Here is an 18,059-nt window from a genome sequence, read left to right as displayed (position 1 = left end):
GTGTTTGAAGATGTATTAAATGTGATGCCTAAAGTTATTCTGGAACAGTGTTTTTTTTTTTCTACAGTGATCACAGACACAACAACCCTACTGTGATGATCCCAACTCAGTACAAGTCCTGTTAAAGTCTTTGAATAACAAATTAAAGGAATCCTTATCAAACATGCGTTTCCTTCTGTTCCTAAAAAGTATATATTGACATACAATGTTTAGACACTTTTTGAAATTCTTAAATATTGATATTGGTAAAAGCCAAAAGAAAAAGAAATTGGTTCCAGAGAAATCCCTGTTTATTAACTAATGATACATTTAAAGTATTTAAACCATCACAAACTAGTTTACACACAGTGAACCAGTAGGGTCCCTAGAGTTGTAGGTAATCCAGCATTGGTAATGGCTGCAGCCACATGTTGCAGAATACATTTTTTACATGTAGAACATCCAATATACAATATGGAGTATTTAAAAATGCAGGTACAGTGGGCCTACATTGACATGTTGCCCACATTTTACTATTATCACTTATATATCTTCAGTTGCAGTTGAAGTTTTCCATTACAATTTAGTTGGTGAAAAGAATTTTCGTTCACACCTGAAGTAAGACACCAAACTACCAACGTTCTGGAAGTATAGTTTATTACCACGTCAGCAGTACAGATATTTTACTTCATAATGTCTCTAAATATATTTAAATATAGTTTGTTTTCTTTGTGGGTTTTGACAAAGGCACTAACCAATGAGTGTAACATGGGTATTTAACAAGGAACAGTCATTAGGTGGGTTTTTGTGCAAAATCGTATAATAGTACATGTGTAACAGACATGCACATATGTTGGAAGTACATAATATATCTCTGGAGAATTTAAACACACACTCATATGCACTCAGGACAAAAATAAACACCTCCTTCATAAGATTGTCATTTGGCAGCATTAACCTTTGGACCTCAACAAACACATTGTTCAGCAGGTCAGTCAAGTTATTTGGCAGTTTGACCACATGGAATATAGAAATATACAGTACTACAGCAGTATTACACAGTCAGCTGAGCCTCTCGAGGGCTTGAAGAACACTGCAGTGGAATAAGCCCGTCTGCCCGCTGCTCTCCTGAGTAACCAGAACCCGTCCATCAGGTCGAGGTCTGTGGACGAGCACCAGCTCCCCTTGCAGCAGACTAAGCTCTGAGTCTGTCTGGGCTAAATGCGTTGTGGTCACTCTGTGTCTGGAAAAGAAAAGGAAAAGATAACAGGTTTTTGTTTAAGTCCATACTGTCTTTCTAATAATTAATCTCCTTTAATTTAAAGGACAAACATAAAATTCCAAGTACCTGCTGGGGCTGAAGTGAGCTGACACAGCGGGAAGGGACGGCTGTGACGGTTTCTGTGGGTTAGAATTTAGGTCCGACATGGATGATTCGAGGCCTTTCCTGAGAATAGGAACTTTTCCTTCTTTGAGTATGATTCCTGGTCCGTCTCTTCCAAGGGTGAGTGATGGGGCCCACACTTCTAACGGAGGGGGACCAGGGCGGACATTGGAGGAGACCTGACTTCCTGACGACCAGGAGGAGGTCCGAGGCCTTGGAGGAGGGGAGTCTTCAGCTGTGAGGAACCGCACTGATTTTGCTGGCTAGGGAAGTAAAATATTTACTGTGAGGCACATGCAGAACGGTGATCATAGGAATAGTTGTGCCTAACTTCAGACAAATGCATGCTCATCTCTCTTCATCATGTGACCTTACCTTGTCTGTATTGTTCTTGTGTGAGTCAGGTCTGACTAGGATTGACTGAGGCCTATTGGACGGCTGTCTGTCATGAAGAAATGTTGCCTGATGTGAGGCAGTGAAGTCCCTGTCCTTAAAGATTGCACCAGCAGAGGGCGCTGCTGGCTCAGTCATCCAGCCCAGTGGTCTGCTAGATTTGGACATGATGCCGCTGTTTTTCTTCCTCTGCAGGGCAGGTGAGTAGCCGGACGCTTGAACTTGTGCAAAGTGATGCGAGTTGGACGGGACGTTCATATTGGACGTATGGGAGTAATGGTTTGAGCCTGAAGAAACATTTGAAGCATATTTTTTTAACAGCATTTGTAAAAACGAATTTAATCAAGCACTTAGAATATAGATGTGGTTGTTTAACTCTCACCTCTATGAGGGTTAAAGACGCGCCTGACAGTCTCCCAACCTTGTGAGCCCCCATAGAGGAACGGTTTTCCAGCGCTAGTGGAGGACATTGCATGCTGTGCTCCATTTGGCACAGACGGGCCCTGTCCTGTTGAGTATATCGTTCCGTCAGCATTTACCCTATCAAGAGCAAGGACCACAGCAGGATTCTTGGCAGCTGTGGGTTTCTTTCCAGCTGTTGTGTTGTACTGTGAGGACGAATTAGCTGCTTTGGTCTCCAGGAGTCTGGCCGAGGTTCTGCAGTGAGGCAATGAGACACTTTAGCACAAGTTTCTACTGTATATCACTGTTAACACTGCAATAGAAGTTAATTTAAACCAAGTGAGAACAAGCCTCAGTGTTATGTTTCAACAATTTTAATGTGTGCATGATGACATGTCGTCCTGCCCACACTAAATCACATTGTCACTAAGCTCCCACTTTCTGCAGTCAGGGATCACAGCCTCTCACCTGAGCACAGGCGAGATGTAGTTGCTGGGCAGAATGCCCACTTTGCCCGTTCTGAGCGATAACCCACGCAGCCAGCCCTCCTTGAACTTTCCGTACACTCCCACCATCTCTCCTTTCCTCAGCTCCAGCTCCTCGGGCCGTCGTGGTTTGTAGGAGTACAGGACGGCACACCTGAGTCACACAGAGGGTTTGTCCATAACACTTTCACACTTTCTAAACTATATCTCCATATTGTACTTCTTTAGGGGTATTTGAGTTTTGACTCATTTTCTTGATTCTTTTCTTGTCTTTTCTTGCAGCTGGTATCTGACTGTATCAAACCATTAAAATAATGCTTAAAACAGTGACTCACACACTGATGGAGAGCTGCTGTGTGGAGGAGTTTTTGCTGTCTGCAGAGGCAGAAGACATTTGGGGGTTCAACAGGGCCATGGAGATGGTGGGTGGAGTCTCACTGGTCATCTTCTTCTCACTCTGTAAGGAGATGAATTCAAAATTATTATTGCATGGAAGTTAGGCTGTGATTCATGGCGCATAATTTAAGAGGATAATATAAAAGCAAGAGTCTACGCCCATGTTAGCAGCTATCTGTCATCCATGGCATGAGCGTTGAAATCATCCACACGTACAAGGACTCAGAAACTGGTTAAAGTGCAGATTGACATTCACTGAAAATAAGGATGTCAACGCGGCTCAGCAGCACGAACACTGCCTTAACTTCTTTGGGGTCGATCAGACAATAATGATTTAATTTTATTCCTCTTTTATCAGAGGCATTTTAACCTTTACACTTATTTCACGGTTTACATCTCCTTCACCAAAGGACAAAAACAATTTGCAAGGTGTTAACCTCAGCTCTTTAGTTATTGGCTATAACAAAGATCGACCAAGCATGTGGTGACAGCAGTGTTAGATATAGGCCTGATATGGAATGACAGCTGCCATTGTCATTGTGTAATGCACAGCTCTTTCTGACTTTGTCATATCTGTATTGTCGGATTGCTTCCTATGTGTAAATTAATTAACATTTTCTAAAATACACCTCTTGTTTTGCACTTAATGTGAACGTCGGCGTTTCCCACAATAACAATGCTAACATGCTGATGTTTCACAGGTGTAATATTTACCATGTCCACCATCTTAGTTTTGAGTGTTAACATTTGCTAACTAGCACAAAAAACAAAGTACAGCTGAGGATCTAGGATTTTTAAACCAATAGACCAAAGCACTGTGGAAATTAAACATTTGACCAGATGATGGCAGTGAATGAAACATCAGGAGATCATCACATAAGGGCTGCTGCAGTTATGATCCTTTGGATCATTAGATCAATGTACGGGGGGGTTAACCCAAATTTCACGGTACTTCATTTAACATTGCTAAACGCTAGAGGAAAAAGACAGAGGTTTATCATAGTCATTAGGATCCATCTTCTGGGCATCATTAATGTCTGTAAGAAATTCACTGTTAATCCATCTCATAGTTGTTGAGATATTTCAGCCTGAACCAAAGCGCTCGACCGAACAGAGGATTCTGAAGCCTCTTTTTAACTTCACATAAACTTTGGTGTATATTTTTGCATTGAACAAGGATTGAAGATTTCAAAGGGAAATGTGGGTTATCATTTTAAAGAAGAAAAGATGTAAAAGTATCCTTAAATATCTTCGTTCACGTGATGTCAAATAAGCGAAAATAAACCAAAGGACTCCATCAGCTGGGCTGTTTTGATGATGGTGGTTAAGAGTGCTGTCCTATATGTCCATGTCCCTCTACACTCTCACTTAGATGTTCATGTGGGTTGACATGTGGTGGCTGTGGAGGCCGGAACATATGATTTAAATCATTATCTTACTCATCAAACATTCAGCGAACCCTCATGTTCTGTGTGATGAAATATGTATGTATGTATGTTATGTTTCTCTGCTTATCAATTCAAGATTTTCCTTTAATTTGTCTCCTGGATACTAGATAAGGTTTGAGCTCTAACGCCATCAACACAGACATGATTGTTTATTAATTTAAAGAAGTGCAAAAAACAGTAACATTGGAATATGTTTAACCTCCTGGCAGGCCTCTTTTGTATTTTATCTTCATATTTCCCAGCGTCTCCTTAAACCAAGAAAAACAAACTCTGACAGGCTAGAAGTCAGCAGGCTGTGAGTCAGGCCTGACACGGCCTAAGACTTGCAGGGAGTGACACTGAGGTGTGTCTCACAACCGTTAACGACACATTGTGAAGATTAATCCCAAATTAACTTAATACCAAACTGAACAAACTGAACCTCCATTATATAATCTGTATTTACCCCTTATGCCAAACCAATCCCAAACACTTTACTTTAAGTTATCATTCGAACAAGTCAGATATAACCTCCCCCACGACTCCACAGAGACCTGCTGCTTTTAACAGCTCTACCACTCAACTACTGCTTAAAGCATCAAAGCCACCCTGCGGGCCTGGGGTTCCCTATATACAGCATGTGCCTGGATCCTACAGCTCTCGCACCATTACGCTGCAAAGCATTCACACTGTATGTCAGAGAAGCACAAAGAAGTCATAATTAAGAGGCAGTCGTTGCTATAAGCAAAGTCTCACTTATCAAAGGCGGTGCTCTGAGGCAGAAGTAAAGCGAGATGAAGTTATGATATAATGTCCTGAAGACATACAAGCCTGCCGTCGTATAGAAAAGTGGATGGATGAGTATTACTGTCATCTATGGCTTTTTAGTCTACTTGTCTTTCATTACATTCATGCTAAAAGCTGCAATGAACACTCAGTTTAAAACGTAATGCAACAAGAAAACGGACCACCACTTCTTCATTTCATGTATTTAATTATTTAGTTCTTTCATTACTCCGTGTCCTCTTTTCTATTCTTGGTTTGTGTTTTATCGGGTACAGAGAGAGTGCTTCAGTTATGCTGCAGTCACGCAAGGGCCAGGTGCAGTGACCCAGCAGTGGCAGTGGCTATATTTACATGGTAAGGATAGTCCCACTATTAAACATGACAGGAATAAAGTCTTATTGATGTAAATGGTAACAAGCTGCTCCAGAAAGAATTTATGCATTAATAAGTCAATTAGTTTCATGTTAATGTCCACCTTTGGTGTCCTCCTGCCAGCATGAACGGTCAAACAGCAACCTTTATGACTTTATGTACGGAGGCTCAAAGGGTTCAAAATTAAATACATAACAAATATGTCTTAGCGTTGAATAGACACACTGATTTTAAACATGAAACTGTTAAATCAATGTTTTACCAGTTTTAATTATCTTAACCTTAAAAATAAATCAATGTGTGATCAATAACTTTAACTAATGCTTATAAATATTCTACAGTTTAGAGGCAGCACAAGCAATTTCGTTTGGATGCACTATTTGTTATATATTTTTCTCATTCTCTTCACATCCCAAAAGTAATCAAATGAAACGTGGGCAGCTCAGTGGCTCACTGGTAGAGTGGGTCGTCATTAAATCAGAAGGATGGTGGTTCCCCGGCTGCAGCTAACATGTTGAATTGTCCTTGGGTAAGACACTGAACCCCAAATTCAAAACCATCGGTGTGTAAATGTGCATGAATGTGGTCAGTTAGTTCCTGGTGGGCAGATTGGCCCTTTGCATACCTTCAGTGTGTAAATGTGTGTGTGAAAGGGTGAATGTGACATGTAGTGTAAAGCGCCTCGAGTGGTCTGAAGACTAGAAAAGAGCTGTAGAAGTGCAGTCTTCTGTTGACTAGGCCGTCCAAGGAAGTCTGTCCAATCATATCCTGAAGAACAATAGAAATAGGAAACAGATAATTGGGTTTCCAAGTAACCAACACTGTAATCTACAGCCACGATTACATTCTTATAACTCATCTTATCACAAAGAGGCGCCTCAGTTCCTTTTGAAAATAGTGGATGAAAAATCCCCAACGAGGATAAATATTGAGGATGTATTTTAAAAGCTCAGCGCTATCAACAATGGCTCATAATGTGTGTTCATAAGCGTGACAAAATAAAAGGTGCATACACTAATACCCAACAGTGCTTCTTTGAGTTGACACAAAGTAAAAAGGAGGCAGAATGAATCACTCATGTTAAAAGCCCCGCACACCCACACAGGTGTTTCCAATCTGATTAATTAGACCTTTAATCATGGTGATGTTGGGTGGAGCCAAGATGTCACCAACTCTATTTAATAGTTACATAAGGCTCGTTGGGGATGAACCACACAAAGAATGGTGGTTAGATTTCGGTCCGATGAGACAGAAATGATATCGTTATGAATAACATCACAAATAACATCTGAAGATCAAGGCAGCTGCAGTTTCTTGTGGTTGTGCTCCGCCAACTGCAAGACCTCAGGGCATGATGGGAAACGCCTGGCTGTCTCTTGATCTAAAAACGCGTTGGCTGAGATGAAGGAGCAGCAACATTATATTGTGCATAAAGTGATAATCTCATCAACCGTCAGTCTGTTTCAGTTTGAATATTTGGATTTTGTCACATTTTGGACTTCATATTCAGTTCCTAGAATAAATTTGAGTTTGATAACTTCTATGAGCCGAGAGAAGCTGCATGAATGATTTATAGTTATTCAAGATACAATGAAATGATCTCATCAGTATTAGCACAATTAGTTGAGTATTATTCCTGGTTACCATTTTGACTTGATTGACCCAAAGTCTGACCCAGGATTAAATAATTGAATGACAACGATATTGACGTTAAAAATGCGTCCTCCGCCTATAGAAACCTCTGCTGCATATCAAGTCAAACGCTGCCTATCAATTATATAGTTATATGTCATATATTCTGAAAAAACTTGGTTGCAGCTGCCCACTTTTTCTCACTTTCCAAGGTCAAAAACACCTCAAACACCTTGTGATTATTTGTTCATAGTAGCAGGTGCAACAAAGCTAACAGGAGAGAGAGGGAGCTGTCAATCAAGCCCAGTCTTCACATGCCCACACAGGCTTAATGAATTTAAATTAGAACACCTGTGTAGGTGGATAATGATTCATGAACTAATATTCAAGTTTTTTTTAACATTTCGATTCATCGGTTTATTTGTTTTATTGTTTTGTTGAAATCCAGAAAAGATATTCCTGTTTACAAAGACGGCCGAAACACAAAAGGTGCAAAGCCGCAATTCCAAGAAGCTGAAGAATAAGTTTACTAAAAACAATTAACTCATACTTTTATTTCCTCCCACGGCACTTGACATAATCACATCTTACTGACTGATGAAATATCAGAATAAAATCTGATTAATGTCCTGTTGATCAATTAACCTTTTCTGCCCAGTTGAAGCCGACTGATGGGCTTCAAGGCTAACTATTTACCAATAAGCAATATGAGGCCTTTAGTGGTGCCATTGAAGTGTTTGATGTGAAATTGAACTTTTCTGTTTTGCATTTTAACATGTTCTCACTTCTGAATCACTCGCATCCTAAATGTTGCTCTTATATAAGCCTGCCAATATTCACACAAATGCACATTATTTTCCCACAGTTGGTGGGAAGCGGCTTCTCTCTGTGAAACAGCGGAGCCAGAGGTGAGAGCTGATGGGATGCGGCGCTAAGAATAGCACACATGCCGTCTCGGTCAGTGGGGAGCTCGGCCTCGGCGTTAGGGACGGAGCCCTCCGCTCCTTTAAAAAGAAAAGTGCGTTGGCTTGTCTGCTATTACTGGCCAACTGATGTGAAAGTGAGCGTTACCTGCTTAGTGAAGAGGAAGGAGTTTGAAGGCAGGAGAGAGAGAGAGAGAGAGAGAGAGAGGGGTCTCTTATGTAACCAACTTCACCAGTGACTCATCATCATCAGCATGAGAGAGAGATAAGCAGACACACTGAGGGACTCTCCAAGCCTCCCACTCTCCACATCCATCTCTCATTTCTCCTCCGCCTCTGCCTATGTTTTGTGTTGTGCCTTTTTTTTTTGCAGCTCACACATTTTGTTTTCTTTTTCTCTTCCCAGCTCGGCGCCATCTTTTTCTCCTGGTATTTCCTCACACCTTTACCTCTTCCTGCCTTATCTCTTCCATTTCCTGTTTTTTATCTCGCTCTGAAGTCTTAATTCTCCTCAAACTCCCTTCCTCTCCGGCTTTTTTCTCCAAAATTGCGCAAGGATTAGCTTTTTTTAATGTTCTGACATGTATTATTGCACGTCAGAGGAGTGAAATTTGAGCTGAATCAAAGGAAATCATTATCTTAGCGGGCAGGAGACTTGGCAGCCGGTGATATTATTAAACCTTTGAGGGGCCTTTTATGTTTGCGCTGCACTCAGGCTCTGGCTGGCTGTGACTTTGTGCAGCTCTCACAGCACTTTATGCCATTGTTCCCCATGCAAACGAGTGACAGCATGTCCAGAAGGATACATCAAATCATTGAAATAAAAAGTATTCAAACTTTTAAGCTTAAATGATCACAACTAAAGATAACATTGTTTTAGCATTTTCCCAGCATGCTTTTTACAGTGTAATTTCCCTTGTGACGGTCATCTAAACATGTAAAGAATAAAATAATTTGTTAAATTTGTCTCGTGAAGATGTTCATTATCATCATCCTGTCATGTGATACAGCAGGGTGTATCAAATATGCAGCAGGTATCATGTTGATCAGTTCGAAACTCATCCTCATAGCTCAAATGCTGCAGAGTTTTAACGCACAAAGGCAGCCTTAAGGTGAGCTCAGTTTTTCAGTTGCATTGTGTTTCTTAGAAGTACTAAGATAAAACACTTTAACCTTTCTGAAGCACTACACCTGAATCTGAGCTGAAGAACGCCAAAAGGACACACACCCTGTGAAACTCTGATTTATCCCTGAGGGGGAACCTTTGCTTCTGCTCCAGCACCTTTGATTAAAGACCTTTCAAACTTTCGGTGCACTCACCTCCTTTCATATCAAACCCTTTTCCACATCTGTGTTGTCTTAACGAGAGTCACTTCATCATGTAGCGGCCAACACAAGGGCGATGCCTCTTTCACATTCATTCCTAAAGCTTAGTGTCACGGTTTCCTCCCTGCAACCCCTGAGGACAACTTGATCCCTTTGTGGCTCAAACGAAAACATCAATTATCTCACGGAAAACCACCTTTTTCTGCCAACCATGTGTTTTCTGTTACACAAATCACTACAAACAAAACAAAGCCGAAGCTCCAAGAAGACGAGAAAGTGGGATCAGAGAACTTTTTAAGCACCAGTTTAGCAGGCATGGAGGCATTTGTGTGTGCATGTGACTCACCTGTAACAGGTGTCGGTGCGAAGTTTCAGAGTGCCGTCTAATTCTCTGAGCGTTCACTCTGGGGGGGTGAGAGAGGCCGTGGTTGGCGGCATGCACAGAGAGGTGCTGCGACTGACCCTGATGGTTGAAGCTGTTGAAGGTGCTGATGTTTGTCGTCTCTCCTTTGCCGGTCTGATAAAAGTTGCCGCTGCTGGCTGCAGGCTGTTTCCGCTGGTTGGAGAGGGGCAAAGCATTGATGAAGGGGGTCTTTGTTGGGGTTTGTGGGACTCCGTAAAGGGTGGTCCTGTTAGGTAGGTCGATGGCCTTGTCTTTGCCCCCAGTCCCAGTCCGATGGTGAAATTCTGCTGAGTCACTCGCCCTCCGATTCTTCCCTTCCAGCAGTTTGGCAGCAACAGAGTTTGGCTGAAAGAGATGAAAACATAAAGTAATCGGGATAACAGTCAATCCTCAGTGCAGAAAATCCAACTCGCTGCTACCTGCTACTAGCTCCTGTCAACCTCTGCTCCTGCTGATCAGCAAAACGGCTGTCTAAATACACCCACTTATCACCACTCAACTCACCCCTACAACTTGTTGGACAGGCAGGCAGGGAAGCAGGCAGCCAGATGCAAAAGTACCAGCCAGTGTGCCGGGGAGGGTTGACTGGTGCTAAGAGAGGAGCTGCACAGACAGGCAGGCAGGCAGACAGACAGACATGGCAGGGTTAATGCTTTCACTCCCCACAGTGATGTGCTGTTATGCCACCCAAGCAGAGAAAGCATTACTGTGTCTTTACGCCTGGCTGCACGACACGAGGAGAGGCAGGCTCAGGAAGGAGGAGGGGAGAAAAGAGGAGGATGAAAGAATAGAGTACAGAGTTGGATAAAGATGAAGAGCATCACTGAGGCGGGGCTTCGGGAGAAGATATGGGTGGACAGGAGAGGAAAGGAGATAAATAAGAAGAGGGGAAGAGAAAGAAAACATTAAAGAAAGAAATAGCAAAACAGATGACAAGTGAGGGAAGTAAACTGAATGAGGCAGCACATTAACCCCACTGTAGGAGCAAACAAATTTCCCCGGCAGGGCTGAAGTTAATCCTCGAGGCAGAAAGCACAGAGGAAAACAAATGACAGGCAGCTAGCTAAGCAAGCTCGGCAAACCTGAGTAAGCCACATAGTCACACGCTAATGAGCAGCTGCAGACACAGCAGGGCTTCACAGATTAGCTCTCTGCCTCAGCACTTTGCAGGGCAGGAGTGACATTTACGGATGAATCAAAGATTTGAATGAAAATCAAGGTAGCGCCCCGCCAGTGACCTGGAATTAATGGCATCCGCTGACGACGTCTATGGTCTAATTTGTTACAAGTGCTACACCGACAGACCAAAGTGTCAAACGGCAGGTGTCAAGCTTGATCACGCTGAAAAGGCCACAGACCACATTCAGAGCGAGAGGGGAGGCAGAAAGTAAGAGAGGAGTAGGAGAGCTCACCTCTGTGAACTGCAGAGGGCAAATTCCAACTTTGTCCCCTAGCTTGGCTTCAATCCAGTGTTCATCCGCCCGCCTGATGACAGTAAGGATGTCCCCCTGTAAGCCCAGAAAGTAACACACACACAGAGTTGACTTTAGACAAAGCACAGAAAAGCTGAGAGGCAGTGAAACCGCTTAAAAAAACAAACAGGATGCCAGGTGCATGTAACAGAGCGTTGTCGTCCTGGAGACTGAGCACTCAGCTCAGAAACTCTCTACGCCCTGCGTCTCTCCTGCAGCATGTGACATGCACTCGCTTTGTGTCTGCAGGCCCCGTCCTTTCTGTGGACAGCCTCACTCTAAAACCATTTGACCATCTGCATTAAAACTGGGAGGAAAAAAAGAGCCGAGTGCAAGTGTGCTTTAATGGATAGCAGTACAGAGGCCCTTATATAACTGCCTCAGAAACCCTTCAGGGGAAGTAAAGACCGGTACAGCAGACATCTGAACCTCCAGCTCCACAAGTCTCTCAAAGCAGGAAAAGAACTAAAAACAATGATCACTATGTATCAGCACTAATGGGAGCTTCATCTGCTAAACATGATTATAAACTACCAAAAGTTTGTCTTAACGAGCCGATAGGTAGCTAACAGTTGTTCTCAGAATTGAGGGATCTATCCATAATGTATTTAAGCAAATCAATACATTATTAAACTATTAAAAAAACAGACCAGAGTGATGTTTTAACTTTCACCAACTTGTATGTATGTGATATCTACAAGATAAATCAGGCAAAGTTTAGCTGCAACAACTAAATATTTTAGAGCTGCAACAAATATGTCAGTCAAACAACTCACATTTGAAATGTTTATTGCAGCAGCAAAACATTATTCGACTTTGGCTTCAAGGCTCCGACCTCATCACTCCCTGCAGAGTTGTTTTACAAGCAGAAATTTATGGAGTGATGAGATAATATCTGAAACCGCCTTGTCGGAGCCCACAGGCGGATGCTGGGGGGGTGGCCGGGCTGAAAGATTGAGTGCAGAACTGGTGCAGGGCAGAAGTGGCATTGAGAGAGCAGAGGGAGAGATGGGAAATTTTGCAGCTTAAGAGTGGTAATCTCGAAGATCTCAGTTTCGTTCTCTTCGGCAGCGCTTATAGCGATAAACGGTAATTGCGGGAACACACTTCCCAGATATCCAGACAGTGTTGCATGTGTGACGTCCACGGTTGACTCCGGTTGTAACTCTTGATTTTCCTCGCTGACGGTCACTTTCCTTTTTAGACTGTTTGCCTTCATCTGAGCGTCAAATTTGTTTCCTTTTCTTTGGATTTTTTTTGGACTTATTTTTGAAGTTGTATCTGTAGTCATCGATCTTTTCTTTGTTTGTTCAGCCATAGTAGATTACTGTTTACTCGCAACACTTGCAGAGACCGGAAAAGCAGCCGCTTAGCTCCGCCTACCCTCTCTGGCAGACCAACCACTGCTGGGTGATGGAAAACGCGTCACTAACTGGGCGCTGCTTGTGATTTTTTCCACGAAAGTCGTCACAGACACCCAGTCTGTAATACTGCAAAGGCTTTCATCAGTGGGCCATAGGCTCAATCACCATTGTGTTACCTCATTCGACGATGGGTAGTGACTTATCAGACATTTATTTCAATGAAAATCTACCAGATTATCACTTTATAGACCGCCCAGTTGGGAAGGAGCGTTTGTCATGTGATTGTGGAAATGTGACACGTCAAGTGTGTATAAAAGTGCAGCTCGAGTTGACTGCCTGAACTCGCTCGCAGGCTGAATATGATCAACAGAAATGTAAACAAAACATTTTTGAGGTTTGGGCAGCTTGTCAGTCTTGTTTTCTGCTCCTCACTAATTAATTTAGAAAGTAATCGGTAGAGTATTCAATGAGAGATAAATGTTTGCTGCAGCCCTACATGTTTAGTAGATAACTTAAAGGATTTATCACTTTATATTTTAGCACTAGCACAATCCCATTAGGTCCTAGCCAGGCTTTTGACCGGTAAGTCTTTAGCAGAGGAGCTTAGTGACACAGATTCTGACGCATTTTGCCTTAAGATCTGTTTAGCACGTAGATGAGGGCCTAAACTATGACAACACTCATTACATACAGCATTATGAAGATGAACCGTTGCTCTTTTTCACTGAGAGCTAATGTTTCATTGTACCCTGAAGGTTACTGTTGAGTGTTATTATTCTCTTTGTGCTTTAATTAAAGAGTTAGAAATCCTGCAAGAACCTTAACAGATCAGAAGTGCATAAACAAGACTGAACGCATTAAAAATAAGCGTTTCCAGCTGTGTTAAAACAGTAGTTTGAGAGTCAGACCTTGAGGAAGCTGAGACAATATTGACTGTCTTCCAGATTCATCTCTTCGGGGTTAAAGTCGAACAGCGCCCTGCAGAGAGCCGGAGGTTGGGGCTGCAGCTGAGGCATCTGGCTGACGGCCTGCAGCGCGCCAGCAGTGACAGACACGCCGCTACCGTCTCCAGCATTTCCGTGGTGGTGCCAGCTCTCATCCACTCTGTGTTTCAGGGGGTGACCGTTGCCGAGCGTGAGGATCAGGTCTCCTGGAGAATCACCTCGTTGGTTACGCATCAGATCTCGGAGAGCAAGCTGAAGAACAGATGAAAATCACACATCAGCTGCTGCATGTTCAAATAAAGAGGTGGATTTATTTGATAAGAGATTTATATGTCTTAAAAGGCCTTTTACACTGCACTGTTTTAAAGATTAAAACATATGGTGTATTTCCAATAAAACTGCATTTTCAGGAGGTGAAACATGAAGGTACAAACTGTGAGTAAGTGCTGTTGATCAGTTTTGATTAGTTTACAAAACAATAAAGCTGTAGAATTCCCCTCAGTTCAGACATAAAAGTGGCAAAAAGTCATTTAATTTAATGCAATCTGCTGTTAGTTTTCTGGATGAGTGTAAATAAGAGTTTGATGTTCTTATCTAGATATGCAGATTTGTTTAGCATGGCACATCCTTTCTCCCCCTAAAGATTAAATCAAGTATTGACTCAAGCTTTACTGATAATCTTTCTTATTCAGTAACACTTTCTGTCCTTTTTTACACCAGGCTTTAGTGGAGCGAAAATACTGACAGTGCATTGAATCGCTTTGCAGTGGAGGTTTCTGAAGTGTCCACAGTGTTAAAGCCGCACTATGAGAACAAACTGACCCTCGTGAACTTGGACGAACTGTTTGAATTCTGGCTGAACTCAAACTTCAGATTACATGTCAACTCTTGGACGCTGTAAACAGTTTATACACAGAGCTGTGTGTTTACCTTCTTCTCAAGAACATCGGCATCAAATGAAAACTGTGTGACGACTTGCTAAGAGAGAAGTACCGTTGTGATACTCAGATATTTGCAGGGTTTAAATTGTAAGATAGTTGTGTTGAACAGAACTGAATTATACAGAATTATGATTGATAAACATGCACCTAACTACGGAAGCCCTTAGTGGACATGCATCTATACATTTTATTTACTCCATTTTCTCGTGATAACAAGTTATTTCTGGTTGTTTACGAGAGATCTCGACTTATGTATCTCAGATTATCTTGAGATAATAAAGCTGCACCACTGTGACATCAGATGATCATAACTCTCATAAATCTCCAGAGTTGCAAAGGCACGAAACGAACATAAAAATTGGCTCACCTTACCTCTAGACTATTGACTATACCAGCGATCTAGTTGTGTTTTCTAGATCGCTGGAAAATTATCCCGCTATCACAAGAAAACAAGCTTAGTTTTCCCGAGATAATGAGCCAAATGTATCTGTTATAATGGGGAAAACAGCTTTATTTTCCTGTGATAACGAGAAAAATAAGTTAAGATCCTGAGAAAACAACTGAAATTACTTGTTATCACAGGAAGACGGAGTAAATAAAATGTATGGATGCATGTCCGCTGAGGGCTTCCGTACTTAACACCTCTCTCTCTTTTTTCTTCTTCATTTTATTATTATAAAATTCATTAACACTTAAAACCCATTTCAATAACAGTCTTTTATATTAATATTTTAAATTAAAATTTGATTGTAATAGAGCAATAAAAGAGGAAGTGTACCACAGACTGTACTACTTCAATGACAAATGTGTAAATATTGAAGAGGCGGTGAGAAATTAGCTATAATGAGATAGTTTAGAACCCATTTCTTTTAGTCTTTTATTTTTGTCCTGTCCTTATTAGTTAGATTAGATTAGTTATTTTATATTTAATACTTGAATCTTTGTATGTAGACGGCACTTCATCATCAAAGATAGATATCTGATCGACTCCTGCTGTACTGTCTTTGTTTGGTTTGAGTTTGGTTTAACTTTATCAGTCCTACACATCCTACACCACCCTGTAGGTTTTTGAAGTTTAAATTCAGCTCCTCTCACTCGGGTCATGTCATGAAGTATGAGGCTTTCTTACGTTCTCTATGATGTGAAGAGCAAGTAATCCTCTGTGTTAAATGCACCAGTAGAAATATGATAGACCCCCTGACTCACAGGAGGAAACTGTTCGGTTGGTCATATCCAGCTCTTATGAGCCACATGGTCTCACATAGGTGAAAACTCCCACTTAAGTTTGGAGTTAGTAACGCAGAAGGTCAGAGACGAGACACAGTCTTAATCCACAGTGTGCGAAGACACAAATCAGTTAGATATCACCCGAGGGGCGAGAAGACAATAAAATACCAAATAAATTCCTCTACTGTCAAAGATTTACCCGCACTGCTTATACTGAGATAACTCTCTCTTTAACATGTGTGGGTGTGTTAGGACGCTGTGGGCAAAGATGAAAATCAATAAGCTGGCTTTCTTTATGACATTATTGTTTTCTTTATGACTTTCACATCAGTGTGATAAGTACAGAGCAATGATGTGTATTTAAACACCAAAACCAGATGTCCATGTCTGGTGAATTCATCCATTTAGAGCTGTTCAACTGTTTTTATATCACAATATATAAATCAATATTCGGCTGCTACAATACACTAGATATCTATGTGTAATAGAGGTCTCAAGTATTCATATTGGTGTTTTGCTACTCTTGCCTGTCTGAGTAGTGTAGAGTGTTGTTTGGTTTTCTTACAGTGAAACTATTATTGGCTAAAGGCCATTAAAAGATTGTGTAATATCTCTAACAGAAACAGAAACACATCTCATCATTTGCAGTACTCTAAAATTGTCACCAAAAGGATGCCAATAAGGCCGGGGTCATGCACTGACCTCATTCTGTCCTTGCTTCTCCCTGTGTTGACTCTCCTGCTGCTGTTTACCCTCCCTCACAGCCATGCCTCCCCTGGACAAAGGCACTGCGTAGCGGGCTGTCTGTCCATCTCTGTTGGGCCCCGTCGGGCCCTGGAGCCCTTCCAGAAGCCGCACCAGCAAGTGGTTTGTGGGAAGCTCCTCCACCGTCCTGGCTGGGACAGGAGCGTGACACTCTGGGCAGAGCAGCTGGGAGTGGGCTTCCTCCTGTCTTAGCAGGCAGGACATACAGAAGGTGTGCTGGCAGGGTAGGACCTTGGCTGACACATCCAGCTTCTGGAAACACAGAGGACACTCCAACAAGGCCATCAGAGCCAGCTCCTCCATTTTCAAAGGGCCGCCTCTCTGTGAAACTAGGGCTTGTGGTACACGTGAAACACTGTAATCCCCCATACTGGAGAGAGAGAAGAAAAGCTACTTCAATGACAGGAGTTAGTGTCAGAAATTCCACAATTAAAGAGTTACAACATTTCTGACCAAAGTCCTGCTCTGATGTATAGCATCCACTACATCAAAGGTACCACCATAACTTCGAATAGTTTGATAAGGTTGACTTCCCACGGTAAGATAAGTAAACAATACACGCTGCTTGCTAACAGGTGTCATGTCAGCTCACCTGCTACACAGGTGAGACACAAACAGTAAATCTCGACGAAATATCCCCATATTTATCTCGACAACACGCAGCACACAAACGGTTAGTACTCACACATATGTCGGCTGACTGCCGGAATGGTATTTTCCAAAAACTCCGGCTAGGATATGCGTAACTTTCTCGCCGCTGTCGCCATGACGCAGTGCGCTGAGGACGGGACAGTACGACGCAGGACAGGCGCGTGAGCTTTACATTTCAGTGTCCCCGCCAGCTCGTAGCAACATTTATGCCGACATGAAAACCCACCTGTGGATACGAGAGGTAAAGGAGCCGGCGACGAGGTCTATACCACAGCTAGGCTAATTCATCAGGAACTGTATCGGATTTCAGTGTCATGTCCGACTCAGATTAACCCTTAACAGCTGATCAGCCCTTAAATTTACGTCATCATTAACTTTATTGACAGAGAATTCTGACAGTGCAATACAAATAAAACACGTATGTTAAATACTTGTGAAAATATTTAGTATTTCAAGGCAACAGTTTAGCACTTGTTAAACGAGTTCTTAAATGATGTTTAATCTAAAAAAAACTTTACAGGGCAAATTTAGATGAATTTAATATCTTAAATGGTCAATTCTGCTTCCTAAATCAGTCTGATAATATTTAAGGGAGTTTATATTCACTTATTTTACCATGTTATGTGAGTATCTCCACTTTTATTGATTATGAGTAGGTAAAGGGAAAACAAAAGCCGAGCAGGGTTTACAGCTCTGCCATTGGTCACTGTCTCCCTCTGCTGGTGCATTCACTGACCCGTCTGCAGCTTCACCTACAAGCGCCAGCACAGCCCAAAACATCAGTCCC

General features: G+C 42.1%; 1 protein-coding gene across 1 annotated transcript; it reads right to left on the bottom strand.

The window, feature by feature from the left end:
* Window positions 1-291: 291 nt before the first annotated feature.
* On the bottom strand, window positions 292-17,571 carry sh3rf2 (SH3 domain containing ring finger 2). Its single transcript, XM_069669860.1, has 11 exons — window positions 17,307-17,571; window positions 16,559-16,991; window positions 13,653-13,940; window positions 11,321-11,416; window positions 9,852-10,253; window positions 2,979-3,100; window positions 2,627-2,797; window positions 2,139-2,413; window positions 1,739-2,043; window positions 1,328-1,626; window positions 292-1,222 (listed from the first exon to the last, which is right to left on the bottom strand). Exons 2-11 carry the CDS (start codon window positions 16,988-16,990, stop codon window positions 1,042-1,044), a joined length of 2,571 nt encoding a protein of 856 aa, XP_069525961.1. The 5' UTR covers window position 16,991; window positions 17,307-17,571; the 3' UTR covers window positions 292-1,041.
* Window positions 17,572-18,059: the final 488 nt, after the last annotated feature.

The sequence above is a fragment of the Semicossyphus pulcher genome, unplaced genomic scaffold (genome assembly GCF_022749685.1).
Source record: "Semicossyphus pulcher isolate SPU_LCO1_2020_fin unplaced genomic scaffold, fSemPul1.0.p SCAF_2, whole genome shotgun sequence".
Classification (NCBI taxonomy): domain Eukaryota; kingdom Metazoa; phylum Chordata; class Actinopteri; order Labriformes; family Labridae; genus Semicossyphus; species Semicossyphus pulcher.
The sequence above is the reverse complement of the archived record's forward strand: the minus strand, read 5'-3'. Positions and strand labels throughout refer to the sequence as shown.

Coding starts and splice junctions, on each gene's coding strand:
- sh3rf2 (XM_069669860.1), bottom strand. CDS start 16,990: ATGGGGGATTACAGTGTTTCACGTGTACCACAAGCCCTAGTTTCACAG. Junction 10,254..11,320: donor GCCCTCTGCAGTTCACAGAG/GTGAGCTCTCCT, acceptor CATCTCTTTCAG/CCAAACTCTGTTGCTGCCAA. Junction 2,044..2,138: donor CGTCTTTAACCCTCATAGAG/GTGAGAGTTAAA, acceptor ATGTTTCTTCAG/GCTCAAACCATTACTCCCAT.